The 22523-nt window shown below is 45.7% G+C and overlaps 1 protein-coding gene across 1 annotated transcript; it reads left to right on the forward strand.

Moving 5' to 3' along the window:
• The first annotated feature begins 27 nt into the window (after nt 1-27).
• Nucleotides 28-21801, forward strand: TTC38 (tetratricopeptide repeat domain 38). Its single transcript, XM_040439165.1, has 14 exons — nt 28-75; nt 2369-2446; nt 6540-6621; nt 8256-8427; nt 9268-9441; nt 11884-11959; nt 13937-14056; nt 15339-15398; nt 16130-16168; nt 16602-16683; nt 19713-19878; nt 20098-20257; nt 21056-21129; nt 21504-21801. Exons 1-14 carry the CDS (start codon nt 46-48, stop codon nt 21595-21597), a joined length of 1407 nt encoding a protein of 468 aa, XP_040295099.1. The 5' UTR covers nt 28-45; the 3' UTR covers nt 21598-21801.
• Nucleotides 21802-22523: the final 722 nt, after the last annotated feature.

Here is a 22523-nt window from a genome sequence, read left to right on the forward strand (position 1 = left end):
GCAGCTCAGTGCTCACACTGCTCAGTGCTGCAAATAGAAATCAGCATGGCACCTGTATGTCTGAAGGACTGTAAGGTGAGTCCATACCCGCCTGCTGGCACCTCTGTGCCCCCTTACTCTACTTCCTGCCTCTCACTGTATACCCTGACCATGGTAAATACGTTTTCCTATCACTCCTTACTATATTTCACATCAAAACACTTTGTATAAATGTCTCCTGGCTGTAAATGGCAGCTGCAATGTGTTACATAACTCTAAGGACTGATTCACACCACAGTGTGCATGCTGGGAGTTGTAGTTTCACAACAGCTGGAGTGCCGGTGGTTGCCCACCACTAGAGTTCAGACACCCATTTTACCTCACGGAGGGCTGGTCTGTACAAAGTCCCAGCACGCACCCAAACTGGCCATCTGTAAACATCGAAATCTGAACGCCCATCTAGATCAGGCCACCGACTGCCATGAACCCCAATATTCTCCCTCCACTTTCCATTTTACACTGATGAAGGTCCAGGAAGTTAAGATATGGCGAGGTCTTTCCATTTGGGGGATTGTCGGGTTTCATGAGCTGTACCCACCTGGCAGTCTGAGACAAAAGCCTACTGTTCTTCAAGTCTTAAAGGGAACCTGTCATCACCTTTATGCTATCCATACTGACAGCAGAATAAAGTAGAGACAGGTGAGTTGATTTCAGTGGTCTGTCATTTATAAGTTAAAAGTAAGTGGTTGCCGAGAACCAACATCACAATCATTGCAGACTGGGCCTGGAAAAGAGTCACGGCCACCTGAGAAGAGTCATGGTTATTCATGAATTGCTGATGACTGACAGGCAGTGATGGTCAGTTCGCAGTGTTCGCCAGCGAACACATGCGGGCTGCCATCTTTAGTAAGGTAGACTCACCCGTCCGGCGATGCACAGGTAAGCCCTTACCTGTGTCGGGAGCCGTTCTGAAATCAAATGCAGTCACCCGGAGCAGGCAGTTCAGAGAACAGCCGCCGGGGGCCACTGCCTGCTCCCGGTGACTGCATTTGATTTCAGACCGGCTCCGGCACAGGAAAGGGCTTACCTGTGCATCGCCGGACTTGTGAGTCTACCTTACTAAAGATGGCAACCCGCATGTGTTCGTTGGCGAACACTGTGAACTGACCATCACTGATGACTGACAGTCTTCTACCTAGTTTTCTCCCTTTCTCTCTAGGAGAGAACTGCCAATCATCAGCAGATGGGTGAGAGAGCAGGAGATTATAATAACCAGGACTCTTCTCAGGTAGATTTGACTCTTTTCAAGGCCTGAGCTGCAATGATTATGATGCTGGTTCTCAGCCACCACTTACTTTTAGCTCATAAGTGACATGGTGCTGAAATCAGCATTTCTGTCACTCAGTGAGGTTAGCATAAAGTTGTAGACAGGTTCCCTTTAACATGTTTGCTTTAGAGTACATGCACACAGCAGGGAAGTTTATCCAGGTTTTCGTTAGGTTTTTGCTGTATTTCTGTACATCTGCCCAAAAAATTCATGTGTTAGGCCTCATGCACGTGGCTGTTGCTCAGCCATTCCATGTGATTTCTGCAGACGGATCCAGACCCATTCACTACTTATTTGCGGTGAGGAGGCACAGAGAGAGACCCCACGGAAGCACTCCGTAGTGCTTCTGTGGGGTTCCGTGCCTCTGTGCCGCACCAGACCTTCCAGATTGCGGGCCGATTCAAGTGAATGGGTCCGCATCCGGTGCCGTTATATCTGCAATACTGGCACTGCTGGGCTATGGCCGTGTGCATGAGCCCTTAAGCTGGATTTACACAGGCCGACTGATCGGCCAATTGTCGGGAAGGAAGCGTTCCCTCCCGACAGTCGGCTGCTCGCTCAGTGAAGGAGACCGCACATTTACATGCAGTGATCTCCCTCTCTGTATGAGGATGGGGGATTACTATAGCGATCCCTCATCCTCATGCAGATTAATGGTTTCTGAGCAGCAGATCGCTGTTTAGACCACATGATCTTCTGCCCAGAAGCCACGATCGGTGGTGTCTGCATGAACAACAGGATCACCCGATGAAAGAGCGTTTCACTAGTTCATCAGGTGACCGGCGGCACGTTTACATGGCCAGATTGTCGGGAACGACTGTTTGCAGGAACGGTTGTTCCCGATAATCTGCCTGTTTCTTGGGCTTCTTTACTTGTGGATTTTGTTGCACCTTTTGACCTGGACTTACCCCGGATCTAACACTTCACAATGCAAAGGGTGAAATCTGCACTGAAAATTAGGACAAACAATTGCGGCATGTGAATATACCTGAAGTGTGTTTTTTCCTATCATAAACCCAAATCGGTTCTAGACTTATGTATAACGTGCTTATGACTTTACAGGCCTGGCAGGATGCCGGAATGACCCTTTCCACTACTAGCAATGAAGCTTGTAAACTTTTTGACGCCACCTTATATCAGGTAACACGTGATCCGGCTCCACCGGGCCTCCAGCGTTGTCTGGAATTCAGACTAGGACCCTGGCCAGAACCGGTGACCTCTGAACAACAGAAGTGCTGACTTTGCAAATTGTCTGGATGAAGAACTTCCTCCATAAAAAATGCTGTATATTGCAGTGACATACCGGTTATTAGATGAGAACAATTTTCTAGATTTCTAATCGTTGAGTTCTCTATTTTTATCCATAGGGGGCGGTATCATAGCCCATTAGTGCTGCTGTATCTACAGGGTGGGCCATTTATATGGATACACCTTAATAAAATGGGAATGGTTGGTGATATTAACTTCCTGTTTGTGGCACATTAGTATATGTGAGGGGGGAAACCTTTCAAGATGGGTGGTGACCATGGCGGCCATTTTGAAGTCGGCCATTTTGAATCCAACTTTTGTTTTTTCAATAGGAAGAGGGTCATGTGACACATCAAACTTATTGGGAATTTCACAAGAAAAACAATGGTGTGCACACGAGAGCGCCTCACTGGTTGCGACAATCTGTGGTCTGTCCCAGCGCTGTATACAAAATCTGGGTGACTCAAGTGGTAGAGGGACCTTGGGATCACTCCAGACATCAGTGCCCGGGTGCCACTGCTACTATAGCAACCTCCCTTTATCCTGAGGTATGGTGGGAGTGAATAATGCAGTACTGTCCTGCATTTCACATAGGTTTGGGGGTTTTGTTGTGCTTTATCTATACTTTAATCCATTTTCTCAACATGTCACTTATCCTTTGTTAATAACTATAGGGAATTTGTCTACATACAGCCACATGATCTGGATACTTCTCAAAGGAAATATCCCTGGGGCACAAGGCCTTCATCCCAATGTCCCTGATGGTGGTGCTTCTCTGCATCAGCTATCAGTTAGAGACTCACATTAAAGAGAGTTTTCTATGCTGCGGCGGCGTTGTATCCATAGTTACATCCTGTCACGTGGCTGTAGATGGCACTGACCATTTAACAACATGGAGATGTGACATCCACTGGCAGCCATTATGGGTAGAAAGGGACAGACCCCAAGACCCTTATTGCCCTGCAGCCTAGACAATTCTCGGCCTCGCGGCCAGTAGTTGTACTGAACCTTGCTTAGCTTTGAGTCATGTCAGTTTTTAGGGATATGCTATCTACCAGCCGCAGCATTTTTAATGGCGTTGTCAGGCAGCAGGTCCCTAGCAACCAGTCTGATCCAACTTCATAGGCATAACATGAAGCGCCTACTTCCTAGGCCCGAATGAAAACTCAGTAACGGACCCCCAACCTGCTATGTGCTATTTGTGGTACTGGTGTCTTTCATATGGCAGAGGGACCACCGGGCTCATTCAGGCACCAGGACCTGGGTGTGACCTCTGCAGGTCACTGTATAGCTATGCTTTTTTGCATATGCCTCAGGCCCTTATCTCGGTGCCAAATTGGTACTGAACTTTCAGCAATGAAGCATACTGTTGCAGCACGGTAACATTTAAAGGGATTTTCCAGGAGACCCCTTAGCATGTTTACTAAGAATCATACACACCTGGTCCCCGCTGCTCTGGTCCTGCTTACTGGCTGTGTTCATGTGCACCGCTGCAGGCAGTAACTGGCCTCAGCAGTGACATGTCCCCAAGTGGCACGTCACTGCTGGTTCACCAGCCTCTTGGGGACCTATCGCCACGGAGGCCAGTCATTGGCTGCAGCAGCACTTGTGACCTCCTCCACAGCCCGGCCAGAAGTAAAGAAGCCTGGCACCCTAAGATCGCTGATCGCAGCCAGGGCTAAGGAGCGGAGTGGGACCCAGTAAGTATGGTTCTTGTATTAGGTCAAATACGCTAGGGGGCCAAGTAAAAACAAAGTGATTCAGGACAATTCCTTTAATGCCATATTATTCCATTTTATATAAATTTGGATGGAGAAAACCTTTAATGGCATCAGCTTATATTTTTACATAAGATTTCCTAAAGCCATGATGCATGCTGAGAATGCTAATATCACCCTGTGAAGCCGGAGTTCACCCCCGGGACATTATATTTTATATTTGAACGCTCAGCCCAGTACAATCACAATCTGGGTGTCACAAGCCTGTCAGGTGATGGTTGTCGTACTGCCAAAATTTCTCTGCAAACGCCTCTAGGGCGGCCGTTACTTGCCCTCCAGCAGAGCCCCGTGGATATACAGGACCATTTTCCCAGAGGCTGAACATACGCTAACAATTAAAGGGGCAGTACACCTTATTGACAAAAAGCAACCCCATGCAGGCACTGAACATTATAAGATATAATATGATTGTCTTGAGGCAGCACGGTGGCTCAGGGGTTAACACTGCCTTGCAGCACTGGGATCGTAGGTTCAAATCTGACCAAGGACAACATCTGCAGGGAATCTAGCAGTGCTATATAAGTGCATAAAATCAAAAAAATAAGAGTGATGATGGGTGCCATCATCTCATAGAAGAACACCACATTCAGACTGAATTAGCTGATTACAAGGATCAATAAACGGCATTGGTATCACCCCCTAAAGAGCATAAAGGCTATAAATGTTCTAAATGGGTAGGAGGCAGGTGTTCATTTCAGTGCAAAAGACTGATAAGGCTACTTTCACATCTGCGTTTTTTTTTTGCCCGGTATTGAGATCTGGCAGAGGATCTCAATAACTGAGAAAAGCACTTCCGTTTTGTCCCCATTCATTGTCAATAGGGACAAAACTGATCTGAATGGAACGGAATGCTCCAAAATGCATTTCGTTCCGTTTGGTTGCGTTCCCATACCAGACAGAATAACGCTGCAAGCTGCGTTTTCCTATCCGGCATGGGATGAGGAGCAAAACAGATCCAGCTGACCCACAATGCAAGTCAATGGTGCCAGATCCCCTTTTCTCGGACACAACTGATCCGTCCCCCATTCACTTACAATAGTTTGAGACGGATCCATCTTGGCTATTTTAAAGATAATACAGCCCGATCCATTCAGAACGGATGCAGAGGGTTGTATTTTCAAAAACGAAAGCCTTTTTGATGATCCCTGCTGGATTAGGCAAAAACACAAGTGTGAAAGTAGCCTAAGGCCTCTTTCACACAGGCGTCACGTTTTGGCTCCGGAGGCGTCCCGGGTGCAATGTGTTTTGCACGCTCGTGATAAAAAACTGAATGTGGTACCCAGACCCGAACTTCTTCACAGAAGTTTAGGTTTGGGTTCAAGGTTGTGTAGATTGTATTATTTCCCCTTATAACATAGTTATAAGGGAAAAGAATAGCATTCTGAATACAGAATGCATAGTACAATGGGGCTGGAGGGGTTAAATTTTTTTTATTATAATTTAACTCACCTTAATCCACTCGTTCGCGCAGCCGGCATCTCTTCTGTCTTCATCTGTGAGGGAAAAGGACCTTTGATGACGTCACTACGCTCATCACATGGTCATTCACATGATCCATCACCATGGTGCTGGATCATGTGATGGACCATGTGATGAGCGCAGTGACGTCACCACAGGTCCTTTTCCCTCACAGATGAAGACAAAAGGAGATGCCGGCTGCGCGAACAAGTGGATTAAGGTGAGTTAAATTTTATTTTTATTTTTTTTAACCCCTCCAGCCCCATTGTACTATGCATTCTGTATTCAGAATGCTATTCTTTTCCCGTATAACCATGCTATAAGGGAAAATAATAATGGTTGGGTCCCCATCCCGATCTTCTCCTAGCAACCGTGCGTGAAAATCGCACCACATCCGCACTTGCTTGTGGATGCTTGCGATTTTCACGCAGCCCCATTCATTTCCATGGGGCCTGCGTTACGTGAAAAACGCACAAAGAGGAACATGCTGCGATTTTCACGCAACGCACAAGTGATGCGTGAAAATCACCGCTCATGTGAACAACCCCATAGAAATGAATGGGTCCGGATTCAGTGCAGGTGCAATGTGTTCAACTCACGCATCGCATCCGCGTGGAATACTCGCCCGTGTGAAAGAGGCCTAACAGAGAACAACAGATGCTTTGGGGTTAATTGACGCTTGTCTCATTTTCTAACCTGCACTAGAGAAATATCTCCATAACTCCCATATTTTAATATTTTACTTCTAGTATGTGACATGGACAAATGACAAAACAATGGGAGGAATTGAAGGATGTCTGAAGAAAATTAGAGCAGCCGATCCAAATTTTGGTATGCCTATAATATCCAACATGTTTTCATTTAAAGGAATACTTCACTTTTGACTCTGTTTCCAAAATCCGACATGAAATGTTAAATGACTTCACCAATTACCTTTCATGCACCATTTATGTCTAAAACAAGTCCGAATTCTACTGGTTTCCTGATATCAGAGAGCGGTGCATTGTGGGAGTTCAGATGACAGCCACATGGTTAGACCTCAGCTGCTAGATCCCACGTCTGACAGCAGGGTGGAGCTAAACTGCTGTCTGTTTCCAAGGGAGACTAGCAGAATTCTGATGCAAATGGAGAAAACAATATACCGGTAATAATTGGCATTGGTGCAAAAACAGCACGTGTCATCATTTTGTCATCAGTGGGGGTCCATCCGCTAGGACCCCACTGATTCTGATGGTAATACCCGTTTAATCATTGTATCGGGGAAAAGGTATATCTTTCTAGAGGACTTAGGGGGTCATTTATCAAACTGGTGTAAAGTAGAACTGGCTCAGTTGCCCATAGCAACCAATCAGATTCCATCTTTCATTTTGGACAGCTCCTTTGGAAAATGAAAGGAGGAATCTGATTGGTCGCTATGGGCAACTAAGCCAGTTCTACTTTACACCAGTTTGATAAATGACCGCCTTAGTGTTTCACCATTTTTAAGATGTCTGCTTGCTGTCAGTGAAAGGGAACATTCTTATTTACATGCAGAGGCTAAAAATGTGTACAGCCCCATCACATTGACAGTTTCCTACAATAGCGCCCAGTCTACACAACCCTGTGTGAGCCAAACACATCAGAAGCACAAACCTCTTTCCTGTCCTGATAGTTTGTTACAGTGTGTCAGTGCAGGTATGGTTGAATTCTCAGTGTGTTTGCACTATAGGCACTATTCACCCATAAGAGGTGAAAAGTGTGCCCCTTTGGCCGTCTTTGGGCCACTATAAGTCTCTGTACTTTTTTTTTTTTTTTAGGTGTATAGAATAGTGCAGTCTATGGAGCTGGAATAAACAAGTACTGAATGCTATACTGTTATTTAACATGGGGGCCCGTGGACAGCATATCCCTGTATTGCAGTGGCATACGTTGGAGGTATACACTACAGAAGGGAAATCCTCCCAACGCATAACTGGGACGTATATTGCAACCACAGTGTGAATTGACCCTAAAATGTATCAGTCTGGGGCTGTTTAGCTCAAACAGGATTATCTAGACTGGTAGTATTAGGTCTTAAGAGGTTTTCTGACTCTGAATGTAAACAAGAGTCTCCACCATTCACTGACAGCAAGCAGAGATTCTGGTGATGTATATTAGAAAGGGACAGAACTTTTCATTATATAATAAGATTATGCATGGGTCATGGTATTGCCACTTTCAAGACCCTGCGCTTGGTTTAATTCTCTTCAGCTCTTCTGTTTCTGGGAAAGCTGGGTGACAACCAATATGGCCACCATTTCAGATTTCACAGGGTTGTCACTAAGCTTTTCTAGACTCCTACAAGGCAAATCTTCCTAGTTACGCAGTGATCTATGTGAAGAGGAGGGTTCCTGATGTTCAGGGATCTGGGAAAGCTGGGTGACCTCACGGTAGGAGCTGTAATGTCTGCAGTGATTGTAACGATCATTCTTCTTCTTCTCCTTTAGTGATGGGACATGTGATCTCTAATGGTCTGGAGCTGATCGGCACCGGTCGTTCACCAATAATTGATCAGGAATTTGAGAAGGACTTGAAAGTAATGTCAGATTTGGCCAAGACTCAGCCCCTGACCGAAAGGGAAAAGATGCACGTTGCCGCACTTGAGACTTTTGCCAAAGGGTATCACAACCTTAAAATGAATCTCGTCAGTCTGGGCGCAAGCACCTGGCAAACCTGGGCATATGCAGTAACCTCTGAGCTTAGGGTTTAAATGGCAATCCATGTTTTATGCTGAAGGGTGTGCAGTAGACAAGGGGCCCATCGCCAAAACCTATACTCAGCTGGAGCCTTTAGCTGGCCACGTAAATTAGATATGTGTCAGCCACGACCACCAATATCTACTGTGTGGTGGGGGGTGGTCCTCTCTACTGATAGAAGCTGAGGTGGAAGAGAAGGGTCTGGCATTGTGGATTTCATCATGCCTGGACTGGTGTCTGGCAGCAGCTTTCTCCCCTCTCCTATTCACAAGACTTGCATGCTCGGCTGAACTAAGCATGCACGTGTATGGGGAATCGGGAGAAGGGCGGTCAGCTGAACGCTACTTCAGCCAATAGTTATCTGAAGTGTATGGCTGGCTTTAGAGACATTTTTATTGATGAGATGAGACCTGGCTGCTGAATGAAACAAGCGGACATTACCTGTTCTGTAGACCTGGGGAGCGGCCCAAGATTTCTCCTAATATTCCTAGAAATTTATAAATTGACAACTGGGTGTCATCATTCACTTTTTTAATAGGGTATGCCCCTAAACTCTCAACACTGATTGGGTAGTGTCAAAGAGTGTAGAGACATGTCCCATTGACATGGGGAATGGTGACACCCAGTTGTCATCTTACTCTTACATTTCCAGAAGGAATAACTGAGGAACAGCACACTTCAAAATTTTAATTTCATGGGGAATGCAGGTTTTTACTAAAACAGACCTGTCAGGGCGCACTTATCTTATCTGTTTTATATGTAGAAACATTCCAATGGCAGCGGACATGTGGGACCAGATCTTACAGGACCACCCCTTGGACTTGCTGGCTATAAAACTCGCCCACGATTCCTATTTCTACCTTGGACAACAAACTCAGATGAGAGATTCAATCTCCCGTATTCTTCCATATTGGACACCAAGTACTCCTTTAAGTAGGTATGTCAGCATTACACATACTTACCTACTAAGTATAATTTTCTTGTAGGTTTGAGATGCTGCTCTCCATTCAGTTACACCTAAAGTGCATCCATTAACAACACCATTAGAGGGTCACATTTACAGTCCTTTGTTTCCGTTCACATGGCCATAGAATTAAAACATTTAGCATTCCTCCAGTCATCAGTAGGGGGAGCTCTCTGCATACATAATTATAAAGTTTCCCTACTGGTGGCTGCCAGTGCCAGCAGCCTAAGGAACGTGTTATATGGGCCAATGCCAAGCCAATAACGAGCCAGTCAATGATACACAAGTTGATTGGTACTTGTTTAAAGGGCCTTTCACATGGTCCAGTGTAAAGTGAATGGGGTACTAGCGATTGTTATTACGATTGTTGATGTCCCATTTATTTTGCATATTGTCAGCAGCACATCCCCCATTTACACAATGGGATAAGGCACATATGTTCACTCCATATCCTTAACACATGTCAAAGGGCCCTAACAGAGAGGCTATGATACCCTGGTACAATTCTGTACGAAAATAGGGTTCAAATGAACATGTCCTTAAAGACCCATTTACACATACAGTGAATTCCTTTGATGTAACAGACATGTTGGAGGGTGGAAACCCTCTTAGGCAAGTGGCTAAATCAAAGCGTTGACATAAATTGGCTGCTGTCACTATTAGGGCTCTTTCACATGAGCGGATGCTGTGCGGGTAATCCGCTGCGTGAAAGAGAGCCAAGCCCCGTTCCGGACAGCAGAGACACGCAGCATTAACATGATTGATGATGCTCCGTGCTTCTCTGTGATCTTTTTACTACAAAGAAAAAAAGAAAAATTTATAGCAGCAAAATGAAAAAATTGAACCTTTCTGGTGGTGGTGCCGGCAGTGTTGGGAGCCAGTCTGAAGATCCCCCTTCAATGAGTCGTATATATCAAAAAACCGCAGCACTCACTTGTCTTCAATTATGCAGGATTTATTCACCAACACAACACAATGCATTGTGAATAAATCCTGCATAATTGAAGACAAGTGAGTGCTGCGGTTTTTGATATATACAACGCTTTTTACTACAAAATCACAGTGAGATAAAGTTGTCACCGTGATTTTGTAGTAAAAGGATCACAGAGAGGCACGGAGCATTATCAATCATGTTAATGCTCCATATCTCTGCTGTCCGGAACGGGGCTTGGCACTCCTTCACGCAGCGGATTCCACGCACGGGATACGCTCGTGTGAAAGAGCCCTTAGGGCTGAAACGATTAATCTATGTAATCGAGGCAAAATAATTCTCGATGCAATTTCCCTGCATCGAGGATTCGTTTAAATAACATGACCACAGAGCGTGAGTGAAGTGAAGCCTCTCACTCACCGCTCCGTTGCCCTTCCGACTCTGCACCGCGCTGCACTGGCCAGGGCCTTGCGTGCACACATCGTCAGGGCGCTGGCTGATGCTGTGTGTGACGTCAGGTTCCTCCCAGTGCATGCTGGGAAGAAGACGTGGTCCGTGTCCTGCGGACTCCATGTCAGCACACTGCCAGGAAAGATCAGTATAAAGTTAGCAGGGGGGGGTTTGAAGGGGGCACCTGTGATTTAAAGGGGCTGATGTTGCTGGGGGACATGGATGGAAATTGCATGGGGGGGCTGATGGCGCTGGGGGAGTGGGGGACATAGATGGCATAGAAGGGCTGATGGCGCTGGGTGGGGGACATGGCATGGAGGGGCTGATTTGATGGCAGTGGGGGACATGGTGGATGGCATGGAGGCACTGGGGGAGGGGGACATGGCATGGAGGCACTTGGGGAGGGGGACACCATGGAGGGGAAGATGGCACTGGGGGAGTGGGGGACATGGCAATTGGGCTGGCAATGGATGGCATGGCAGAAAACAGCCTGCTGGAGTATACCGTATTGGGTATAGCCGGATACAACCAGCTATATGCTCTCATTAACTACAATGTGGTCCAAGGCCATCTGGCCATGTTCCGGCGTACATGCTGGGTATCGTCCAAAGCTTTTATTTTGAATGCTGTAACAAGGCCGGACCCCATTAGTCAATCGCTGCAGCAGCCGTCAGTATCCAGCTATACCCGATACGGTACATTCTGGCTGTTTTTCTGACAGAATGTATATTGCAGCTGTGAAAGGAGCCTTATGTGTGTGCAATTATTTGCTATACCACTGTAAGAAATAAAATATAGTTTTTTATAATGCTATACGTTATTTTAAGAAGGTTTTTCTTATTAGAGTACTCGATTAATCGTACAAATAATCGGTAGAATACTCGATTGCTAAAATAATCGTTTGCTGCAGCCCTAGTGACTATGATCAGCTCTGCTCAGACTTCTGCTCTTGGTATTGTAAAATTCCGGATTAGCCAGCAGTTTCTGGACTATCGGATGCTGGATTAAAGGGATGTTTCTGCTCTCTCTCATAGTTATGTTAAAGGCATGTACTCCTTTGGGCTTCTTGAAACAAACTTCTATGATCAAGCCCTGAAAGTGGCCAGCGAGGTAAAGCAACCCTAATGTGTTTATATTGTCTCCCAAAAAAAAGAAGAGCCATATTGGGGAAAAAGGGATGGGGTGACCTCAGATGGTGCCAGGAACATCTTCAGATAGTTCTCAAAAAATAGGACACCATACTGTAAATTGCCTTCTTCATACCTTCGTGCTTTATGTCATGCTCTGCCCCTCAGGCTCGGCACTACAGCACAGTGGGGCAGATTTACTAATACTGTCCAGACAGCCTAAAGATCCACCAGGTTTATCACAGCGGCTGATGCTGTATCTGGCGCACCTTCAGATTGTCTAGTTTAACTTTATACCACCTTTTGGTTGGCCAACGTTTGACACCTTTTTTGGCGCGTTTTGCCGCCCTGTAAACCACACCCTTTTCCCAATAGACATAACAAATCAAGCGCCCACTCTGTGTTGATAGCGCCAAACACAGTAACAGCTTAGTGATTGCCGCTTCAGTGGCGACTGACTACCTATGACCTGAAACCCCCATTGTCAGCATTGATGGGGCCCCAGCAGTCAGAACGCATTTTACTTCATATAGGCAGAAATACAACGCGCTCACCCTTCGTTAAAATCTTCACTTTAGCTTAGGAGGCGACGTCAGGTGTAGACACTATCTGGCCATTTGTTTTTGGACTTCCATTTTACTTTAGATTCCATAATTGTGTATCATAGGAAATCTGCACAGGAGTAACACACCCGTACACACCCAGTTTTGCACAAGTCTTCCAGTTCTCCGTATTGCCTGGGTATTCCTAGCCAAATAGACAGATTCCCTGACATGTCTGTTTTAGCAGTCACTTTTAGTCCACATTTTTTATTTTTTTTTAGGAACTCTGCATTTTGTCGTTCCTCTGTTATTCCTTTTAGAAATGTATGAATATATGGACAGCTGAGTGCTACCATTCCTCTTATACACTATAGGGACACACCCCATTGATATGTCCAATCACGGGGGATACTGTGTAGGAATGGTAATACTTAGTTGTCAATGTATTCATATATTTTCAGGAGGAATAATGGAGAAACCGAACAGTTCCAGAGAAGTTGGTGATGGTGAACTCACTAAAATAGTTCAAGAGGGGCCTGGATGTATTTCTGGAGTTTAATAATATTACAGGCTATAGCTACTAGAGAGGGGTCGTTGATCCACGGAGTTATTCTGATTGCCTGATTGGAGTCGGGAAGGAATTTTTTATTCCCCTAAAGTGGGGAAAATTGGCTTCAACCTCACAGTTTTTTTTTGCCTTCCTCTGGATCAACTTGCAGGATGACAGGCCGAACTGGATGGACAAATGTCTTTGTTTCAGCCATACAAACCATGATGCTCCAGAAGGATTTAATGTGATATATGATTATGTACTGAAGCAGAGGTGTCAGGAGAGGTGGCAGATCCTCTTTACAGGGTGCTGCTCTGTACTCTTCATACCGTACAGGGTACATAACATGTTCATATATATACCATTATATACAAACTATGGCGCCTGTGCAGCCTCATCCCCCTACAATCTGAATATTACGTTAGTCTGTTAGAAGATTATATAACGCCATGTGCTTAGCCATATCTATTATCTTCCTATAGATCCGCTCTAGGTTAACGGGGTTATCCAAGATCTATAATGCCCCCCCCCCCCCCCCCCCCATATGCCTGGGCCCCTCACACAGATTGTACTTACCTCACTCCCCGACACCTGCTTCACTTTTGATGCTGGAACGGCTGCCACTGCATCTCTCCGTCGTGCGGGTGAAAACATCCAGCGAGGGGGGGGGCAGCCAATAGCAGGCTGCGACTGGAACGAGCCTCCCTAGCATTGCGCCGGTATGAGAATCAAAACGGGTGTCGGGGAGCGAGGTAAGTACAATATCTTTGAGGGGCCTGGGCGTATGGGAGGGCATCATAGATCTTGGATAACCCCTTTAATATACACGCTGTATATAATATTTCTCTCCTTTCCCTTTCACGTCCAGGCTCTGGCTGTAGACCAGAAGGATTGTTGGTCAGTGCACACCATTGCTCATGTACATGAGATGAAGGCAGATATAGAGCAAGGCTTGTCCTTCATGAAACAAACTGAGAACAACTGGAAGGTAAAGTCATTTTCTGCTTCATTATCATCTTCATGAAAGCTGTCAGACTGCAGCCCCTGACGTCTTGTACAAATCTTGCAGACGACATAGAACCCTGGCATTGAACTCACTTGTACCTTCTGAGCGTGCGCCGGATAACTTGCCCGGCACCCTCACTCGCAGTGCGCCTGCGTCCCTTATTCAATGCCAGCGTCTCCTGCGTCGGCTCGGGAGGATCGGGGACTGTAAAAGCCGCCCAGCCAGTGAATAATAATGAGCTGGGCGGCGCTAGGAAGCGACAGTTGAGGCGCGGCTGGGCACGAAGGTAGGAGTAAAAACGCCCCTTGGGCATAAAGAAATGTAAAAAAAACGCCCCTTGGGCATAAAGGAAGGTGATTGACAGACGATTATAAAGTTGTTTTTACATGGTTTACAATGCACACAGGGGGTACTCTTATGTGATTGTAATACACTTTAATAGACCTATGACTGCATAGGAATAACTAAATATGTTTATCGGGCCTGTCAGTGTCCCTTTAATGTCTTCTTGATCCCATCCATTTTTAGCCGGTAGATGGCTAAAAGGGCAAGTCTTCACTAAGGTATGGGGCCTATTGTGCCTAGCCTCATAGGTGGAAGGGCTGATGCTGTAGTCAGTTGCCTTACAGCCAGATTCTGGTCAGATTACCAAGGTGTGGGGCCTACATGTATAGTGCCTAGCCTCATAGGTGGAAGGGCTGATGCTGTAAGGGCTCTTTCACACTTGCGGCAGGACGGATCCGACATGCTGTTCACCATGTCGGATCCGTCCTGCCGCTATTTCGCCGTGCCACCGCTCCGTCCCCATTGACTATGACGGGGGCGGAGCTCCGGCGCAGCACGGCGGTGCACGGCGAAAGCCGCCGGACTAAAAAGTCGGACATGCAGGACTTTTTAGTCCGGCAGCTTTCGCCGTGCTGCGCCGGAGCTCCGCCCCAGTCCCCATTATAGTCAATGGGGACGCAGCGGCGGTCCGACGGCACGGCGAAATAGCGGCAGGACGGATCCAACATGGTGAACAGCATGTCGGATCCGTCCTGCCGCAAGTGTGAAAGAGCCCTAAGTCAGTTGCCTTACAGCCAGATTCTGGTCAGATTACCAAGGTGTGGGGCCTATATGTATAGTGCCTAGCCTCATAGGTGGAAGGGCTGATGCTGTAGTCAGTTGCCTTACAGCCAGTCAGCCCAGTTCTGAGGTTTGTGAGAAGGTGATGGGGGAGTGATCTATTTTGTACTAAAATGTATTTGCTCATATTTTGTTGCAGGGAAGTGACATGCTTGCCTGTCATGTCTACTGGCACTGGGCCTTATATTACATTGAAAAGGTTGGACAATTTTTGTATATTATTGGTAGCATGAAGGAGACACCTCATGTACTCCACCAGTCCGGATGCTAAATAAATAGCCTGTCGCCACCATTAAGCTGTATACGGTTTTATACAGCTAATAATTTAATGGAATCTATATAAAATCATATGCATTTAGCACCCCCTTGTGGTGGCCTGAGGCAGCATAAATTGTATAAATTACCTCTAAGGCTCCTCCAGACATATATTGTAAAATTGAGCACCAGACACATTTGAACCATTTTAGTCCTAATAAAATTAAGTTACGGGTGCACCTTGACCCCTTCACCATCCTAAACCACCAGAAATATGGACTACCCTAGACCTCCAGAGATATTAGATATCAGTCCATCATTACCTTAGACCACCATGGTACCATTCAACCTTTCACCTATATGTAGCTAATATATTGTATATTGCAGTATTGTTTGCACTCATTTGGACACACTCACCTAAATCGATCCACACCCATTTTTATTTTGAGTCGCTGAATAGGGGGTGCAATGGTAGCGGTTCGGGGGGGGGGGGGCTCTTACCTGTAACATTCCTGGCAGTCTGCCTAACATGACTGATAACAGAGAATATAAGAGTGCATCCACCTGTAAAGATTACGGGTATATTTTAGAATAATCCAGCACTGTCAAACTAGTAGTCATTGTACAGGAAACATTCTATATCAAGATTTAATGCAATTTCTTAACTGTCTCTAGGGGGAATATGAAGCTGCCATGACGCTTTACGATAAATATGTAAGTACCTGGGGTCTCTGCACTGCAAATAATTAAAAGGGGTTTTCTCTCTAAGACATCCCCCTTTTCTCCAGGGAACCCTCTCAACAAATGATCACTGTCTGGTGACTAAAGGCCCAAATATCGACATTGGCACAACAGTTTCATAAAGTAGAAGGTGACCATGTTAACAGTCGTCTTCTGTAGTAAAGCTGGCAGATTTTGACGTTAATCTTATGTGTATGGCCTCCTTGGAATGGCACTGCCCTGACCACTAGAGGGGGCTACCAAATGTTTGTACAGTTCTATAGATCCACCCAAGGGGGTGTAGTTAGGAGGGAAACTAAAGAGTATGTCCCAGGATAGGGCGCTCCACCGGGCTGGGACAGGAAGCTGAATCTTTGCTTGAGGCATCATGCTGTGCAAATCTCCTAATCTGTATCCTCACCCACAGATTGCACCCATATGTTTTTCAAGTGGAAGCATTCTGGATATCGTAGACAATTCATCTCTGCTCCATCGGCTTCAGATGGAAGGTGCGGTGCTTTCCTGTGAAATAACTTTAGATCAGAATAGCTGATTATACATCTTTATTCATTGTGAATATCACTCCCATTATGCCCCATGATCAGGTCCGATTCTAGCTTTTATGCTGCCTGAGGCGACCACATGCCAAATTCTCAACCTAACCCATTCCCTCCAGATCAGCGGGGGTCCGACACCTGGCACCCCTCCAATCAGCTGTTTGCCGAGAAGGCATCACTATGAGAGCTGTTTTCTCTGCTCTGTTCACCTGCTCACCGCAGCATTTGCAGAGCAAAGAAGGCAGCGCTCGTACAAAAAAAAAAAATCAGACATTCCCTTTAAAGATATACTTGGAAAACATTACATACAGTACTACAGAACACACAGGGTCGTACAGCATCACATGCATCTTACATCCAGTGATGTCTCCTCTGATGTAGATATTCTCTTTCCTCATCTTCTCCTTTCAGACCAGACCACCATGATGATTTGTTTCAGTCCTCTCTTCTCTCTGCAGGGTTTGACAAACAGACATGTGTTTCCTACTTTTCCATCATCCTCCCCACCTTCTGAACACCCCATCCTGCCACCCCCAATACTGTGCCCACTGCGCTCCCCAATACTATACTGCAGAAACAGTTCCCCTGAAAATACTGGTACCACACAGACAGTGCACCAGTACAAAAAATATCCCCTTACCTTTCAGATCCGACCCCCATATAAAACCTCAGACCAGACCTTCTTTATACCTCTATGTCAGACCCCATATCAAACCTCAGATCAGACCCCCATGTCAGAAACCCACCTCAACCGCCCCCCCCCCCCCCCGCCCATGTATCAGACCCCATTAGACTTCCAAACCTCCATATCAGACCAGACCTCCAGACTCCCATATAAGACCCCCATTAGACCTCCAGACCCCTATATCAGAACCCTATTAGACTTCCAGACCCCCATATCAGACCAGACCCCCTTCAGACCTCCAGGCCCCCATTAGACTTACAGACCCCCATATCATAAAATAAATAAATTTACCTCTCCTGCTCCGCCACCACTCTTCACGTCCGGCGGTCTCCCAGGTTCTCTTCTCAGGGCCCGCACTGCAGTCACCTGACTTTCTGCAGCATCGGGTCATGGAGCGCTCTGTACGTCTTGACGCTGCAGGCAGCCAGGACACAGCAGCGCAGGACCTGAGAAGAGCGAGCAGGGCGAGGGGTAAGTACAGTGCTCGCAGTGCTTCACTCCCCTGCCTCCTGCATACTAGTGAGCACTTCCATTATGGAAGCGCTCACTAGTATTCCCTTTATAAAAGGAAAAGTACAGCGCCACTGGCAAGGGGGGCATCGGCCACAGGCTGTGCCGATGCCGCCCCTTCAAAGCCAGCACAAGATGCTGCCTGAGGCGAGATTCTCATATCGCCTCATGGCTGGAAAAAGCGTGCCTGCTCAGGATAGAGGACGGGCTTTTACAGTGGGAAGAGCTTTCTCTGTGCTCTTTGTCACCCCCAACCGAGAGCTGCACTTTACCTGAGCTGCATAGATGAGTGGGGGAAGGGAACAGACTACTACTCTGACCACTTTACTGGTTAAAATTTTCACATTTCAAGACATTAGTGATTGCCTTGGCAGACTAATGTGAATATTTCTACTAATTGATCGCACTCCTTTGCACTGAACTCTAGACCGGAGCAGGTACGAGAATACTCTTTGCAGACTATAAAGGATCTTTAAATTGTCCTTTTTAAGTGATGGCATATCACTAGGATATGCCATAAGGTTATGATCGGTGGGTCTGACTTTGGGACCACCAACTACCCTGAGCATGCAGGTCTGCAGTGCTGATTTAGCGCTTCCTTCCCTTCAGTTTTTCTCTGCATAGCGATGCCCTTGCCACACAATAAGCAGGGGACTGCAGCATGGCACCATTCAAGTGAAGGTTGGACCTCCACAGATCCTGGTATATCCTAGCAGTATGCCATCACTTTATAAGATGGGAATACCCCTTTAAGCAGGTTATACAGGATTATATAAATAAGGCGGCTTTCTTCCAGAAACAGCATCACACCTGTGCATGGGTTGTGTCTCGTATTGTGGCTCAGCTCCTTTTGAAGAGTTCTTGTCAGCCCTCCGGACATGTCTGTTGTAGTAACTACTTCAATTCTGGAGCATCTGGTCTTATGAATCTACGTTGTACCATTCCTTTATTATTCCTGCTAGAAGTTTATGAATGAATTTTCAGCAGGTTGCAGTAAAGGTACAGGTGGGTGTTACCAGTTGGGGGGTGTCCCTCACACCAGCAGCACTGATTGGACAGAATCAGACACACCCGCTACTTGTAACACTCAGCAGTACCCTAAGGCAGTGTTTCCCAACCAGTGTGCCTCCAGCTGTTGCAAAACTACAACTCCCAGCATGCCCGCACAGCCAAAAGTTGTCCGGGCATGCTGGGAGTTGTAGTTTTGCAACAGCTGGAGGCACATTGGTTGAGAAACACTGCCCTAAGGCTACTTTCACACTAGCGTTTTTCTTTTCCGGCATAGAGTTCCGTCACAGGGGCTCTATACCGGAAAAGAACTGATGGTTTTATCCCCATATATTCTGAATGGAGAGTAATCTGTTCAGGATGTCTTCAGTTCAGTCGTTTTGACTGATCAGGCAAAAGATAAAACCGTAGCTTGCTGCGGTTTTATCTCCGGCGGAAAAAAAACTGAAGACTTGCCGGAATTTTTCTCCATAGGAATGTATTAGTGCCGGATCCGTCCTTCCGGTCTGCGCAATTTCACTCAACGGACTGACTGGATTGGTGGGGTCCTACCAATAGGAACCCCTTCCAGAAAACTGGTATCTTCTGTGGTCATATTTGCCATAGATATTCAGCTACAGTAAAAACCTGTAGCTGGTATTTTTCCTTTAAAAAAAAAAAAAAAAAATCAACAAAAAACGCTACTAAAAACACTAGTGAACAAAAATGCTATTAAATACCTATGTGTGAACTCCAGAGGCAAGATGGATAATTCCCATCCTTCCTATGCCCTTTCTAGGAGTGGATGTTGGAAAACGATGGGACAAACTTGTCCAAGTCACCAAGAAACATACCAATGAACACATCCTGATATTCAACGACCTTCACTTCTTAATGTCTTCCTTGGGCTCCAAAGATCACGAGATGACAACTCGGCTCCTCCAAAGTTTGAAGGAACTTTCTAAGTAAGGAACATGGTGGTCAAAGAAAGTGATGTATCTCTTTGTATCTGGTCAGTCCCTGTTTCCCGGGCCAGCAATGGATGTGGTGATTCATAGAGCAAGTTTTTTTTGCACATTTGAGGAAGACCTTTTGAGAAGACCGCTCACTCATAACTCACAACTACGGACATGATAAATGTCTGATCGTAGACTTATCTCATAAATTATATTTTATATATTCAGATCTCCAGGTGAAAACTACCAGCAGTCCATGATCAAGGAACTTGGCCTCCCACTTAGCCAGGCCCTTGTAGAGTTTGACAGTGGTAACTATGACAAGGTGGTGGCGCTGATGTACCCCATTCGGTACAAGATACTCAATATAGGAGGAAGTAATGCCCAGGTAAACATTTAACAGACCGATGAGAAACAGACATCTATAATGGTTATTTAACTTTTAAAATGTACCTGCAAAAGTCTGTGCTGATTAAGTTCTTTATTATACTGAGCTCCAAATTTGCAGCACAGACATAAGATTACAGTATTTTTCGCTTTATAAGACGCACCTATTGATAAGATGCACCCCAGGTTTTAGAGGAAAAGAAGACAAAATATTTTTCATCAGACCCCCATATCAGGAACTCTGATCAGACCTCAGTTAAGAGATAAAATAAATAACTTCACTTACCTCCACCACTCCTCTCCAGCAGTCGCACTCCCTCGTCTTCTTCACCCTACGCTGCACTATCACCTGACTGCATGCAGGGTCGGGTCATAGTGCGTGCACCACATCCTGATGCTGTACTTGATCAGGACAGTTCAGCGTGCCCCCAGAAGGAAGATCAGGGAGGGTGAGTACAGCAATAGCAGTGCTTCACTCCCCGCTCCTAATGCATTCTATTGAGCTCTTCCATAATGGAAGCGCTCACTAGTATTCGCTTTTTAAGATGCATTGACATTTTCCTCCCACTTTTGTGTCTTATAAAGTGAAAAATACGGTATATTCTGCTTGCCTTCAGCCACCTATAGAAGGAGCCTGCCACATACAGGTAATACATTGAAGTCAGTAATACAACTGTATGCAGTAAGCTCCTGTACAAATTAATTTATTGTGCTGCATGACTTGTTTTAGGGTGAGAGCGCCATTTGCAAAGACCGCCATCGTGGAATTTTTTTTACCATTAAGTGATCTGTTTTCTAGAGAGATATCTTCAACCAAGTACTTATTCGGGCTGCGATGAACAGTAACACAAAAGCTCATAACAATTTAGCCAGGTACACGGATCTGACAATCTGTTCCTTCATGTTTGATGCACTAATGTAGTTAACCAGTAGGTACAGTTGTACCAAGTCATCACCTATCCCCTGTGAGTGCAGACATTATAATCCTTAGCTTCTGATTGCCAGTTGGGGTGGGGGGCCCTGTGCAGTCTGAAATTACCCAATCCGTGTCAGTGCCACCATTGTCCACAGGATGTGTTTGGTATTGCAGCTCTATTGAAGTGAATGGGGTGAAGCACCAGGTGTAGTGTTGTGTCCTATTCCTAAACAACCCTTTTAACAATACCTGACCTAAAAGGCCTTGATTCCCTCTAAATGTAATTTTTTTTTTCTTATAACTGCTTTTTTCTCTTCTTTTTTTTTTGCAGAAGCCTTGTAATCGAAAGAGACGTTTTGAAACCAAACTCCCCACTGACTGAGAGACTTATGAGGAAGGCTTCCGCTGTACACACCCTGATCTAGATCTTACTAGTCGAAAGTCCTTATATATCCGCGATAATCAGGACTGTTAACTGTCAATAAGGATCGCAGCCCAAAATCAGACCTTGCTATCCTGTAGGTGCACCAACACCCCCTAACCCAACCATAAAATTCACCTAGCGGAAATGGAAAAACATTGAGTGTGTCTGATTTAGGACCACAATTGGTGGCATTTGTCTACAAAGCCCGTGGGGCTGCAAAAGATGTGGAGAGCACACAGTGTGCTGTCCGCATCTGCACGTGCATTCTGCGGCCCCTCAAAAAAGATAGAACAAAGTTACCTGGGAAAACGCATGCAAAATAGGTCATCTACAGGATAAAAACATTCTCTCCAGCGCCACCTATAGGTAGGATTCTTTTTTTCTTCTTCATAATGGTAGATTCCTGATCAGTTCCAGTTTTAATTTCATTAAATAAAATAAAGGGAAATCATAAACCTCAATGTAAATTCAATCATTTTTTTTAGATACTTCTTTGTTCTTGATCTAGAATGTTCAGTTTTCTTTATAATAAAATTGTAATTTTGCAAATAACCGCAGTGTGATCTCCATGTTCATTTTCTGCTGTACTCAATTATGCATTGCCTACAGGACCACCCAACCTCCCATATTTAGCTGTGTCAGATCTGCCCACTTGTTTTGCAATGCTAGGTCATGTTGCTTAGGCCTCATTCACACATCTGTGTCCGTAATGACAACAGTGACAAGATGGTCAGTGGTTCATCCGTGAAGGTTCTGTTTGGTCCATGTGTCATCAGTATTCCACGGACACTGCTCAGCTGAAAATCTATTTCAAGAGCATTTCTCAGAAACAATCCGTGAAACATGAATGCCATCCTTGCTGTGTTCGTGTTTTTTCAAGGACCCTCAGACTATAATGGGCGAGAGGGATCGGTGAACACAGACCTA

Source organism: Bufo bufo, chromosome 1, assembly GCF_905171765.1.
Source record: "Bufo bufo chromosome 1, aBufBuf1.1, whole genome shotgun sequence".
Lineage (NCBI taxonomy): Eukaryota > Metazoa > Chordata > Amphibia > Anura > Bufonidae > Bufo > Bufo bufo.

Bases quoted from the DNA above. Each gene is read 5' to 3' on its own strand.
- TTC38 (XM_040439165.1), top strand. From the start codon at position 46: ATGGCACCTGTATGTCTGAAGGACTGTAAG. The intron at 19,879-20,097 runs GTAAGGAACATG...TTATATATTCAG, and splicing joins AGTTTGAAGGAACTTTCTAA to ATCTCCAGGTGAAAACTACC. The intron at 20,258-21,055 runs GTAAACATTTAA...TCTGTTTTCTAG, and splicing joins TAGGAGGAAGTAATGCCCAG to AGAGATATCTTCAACCAAGT.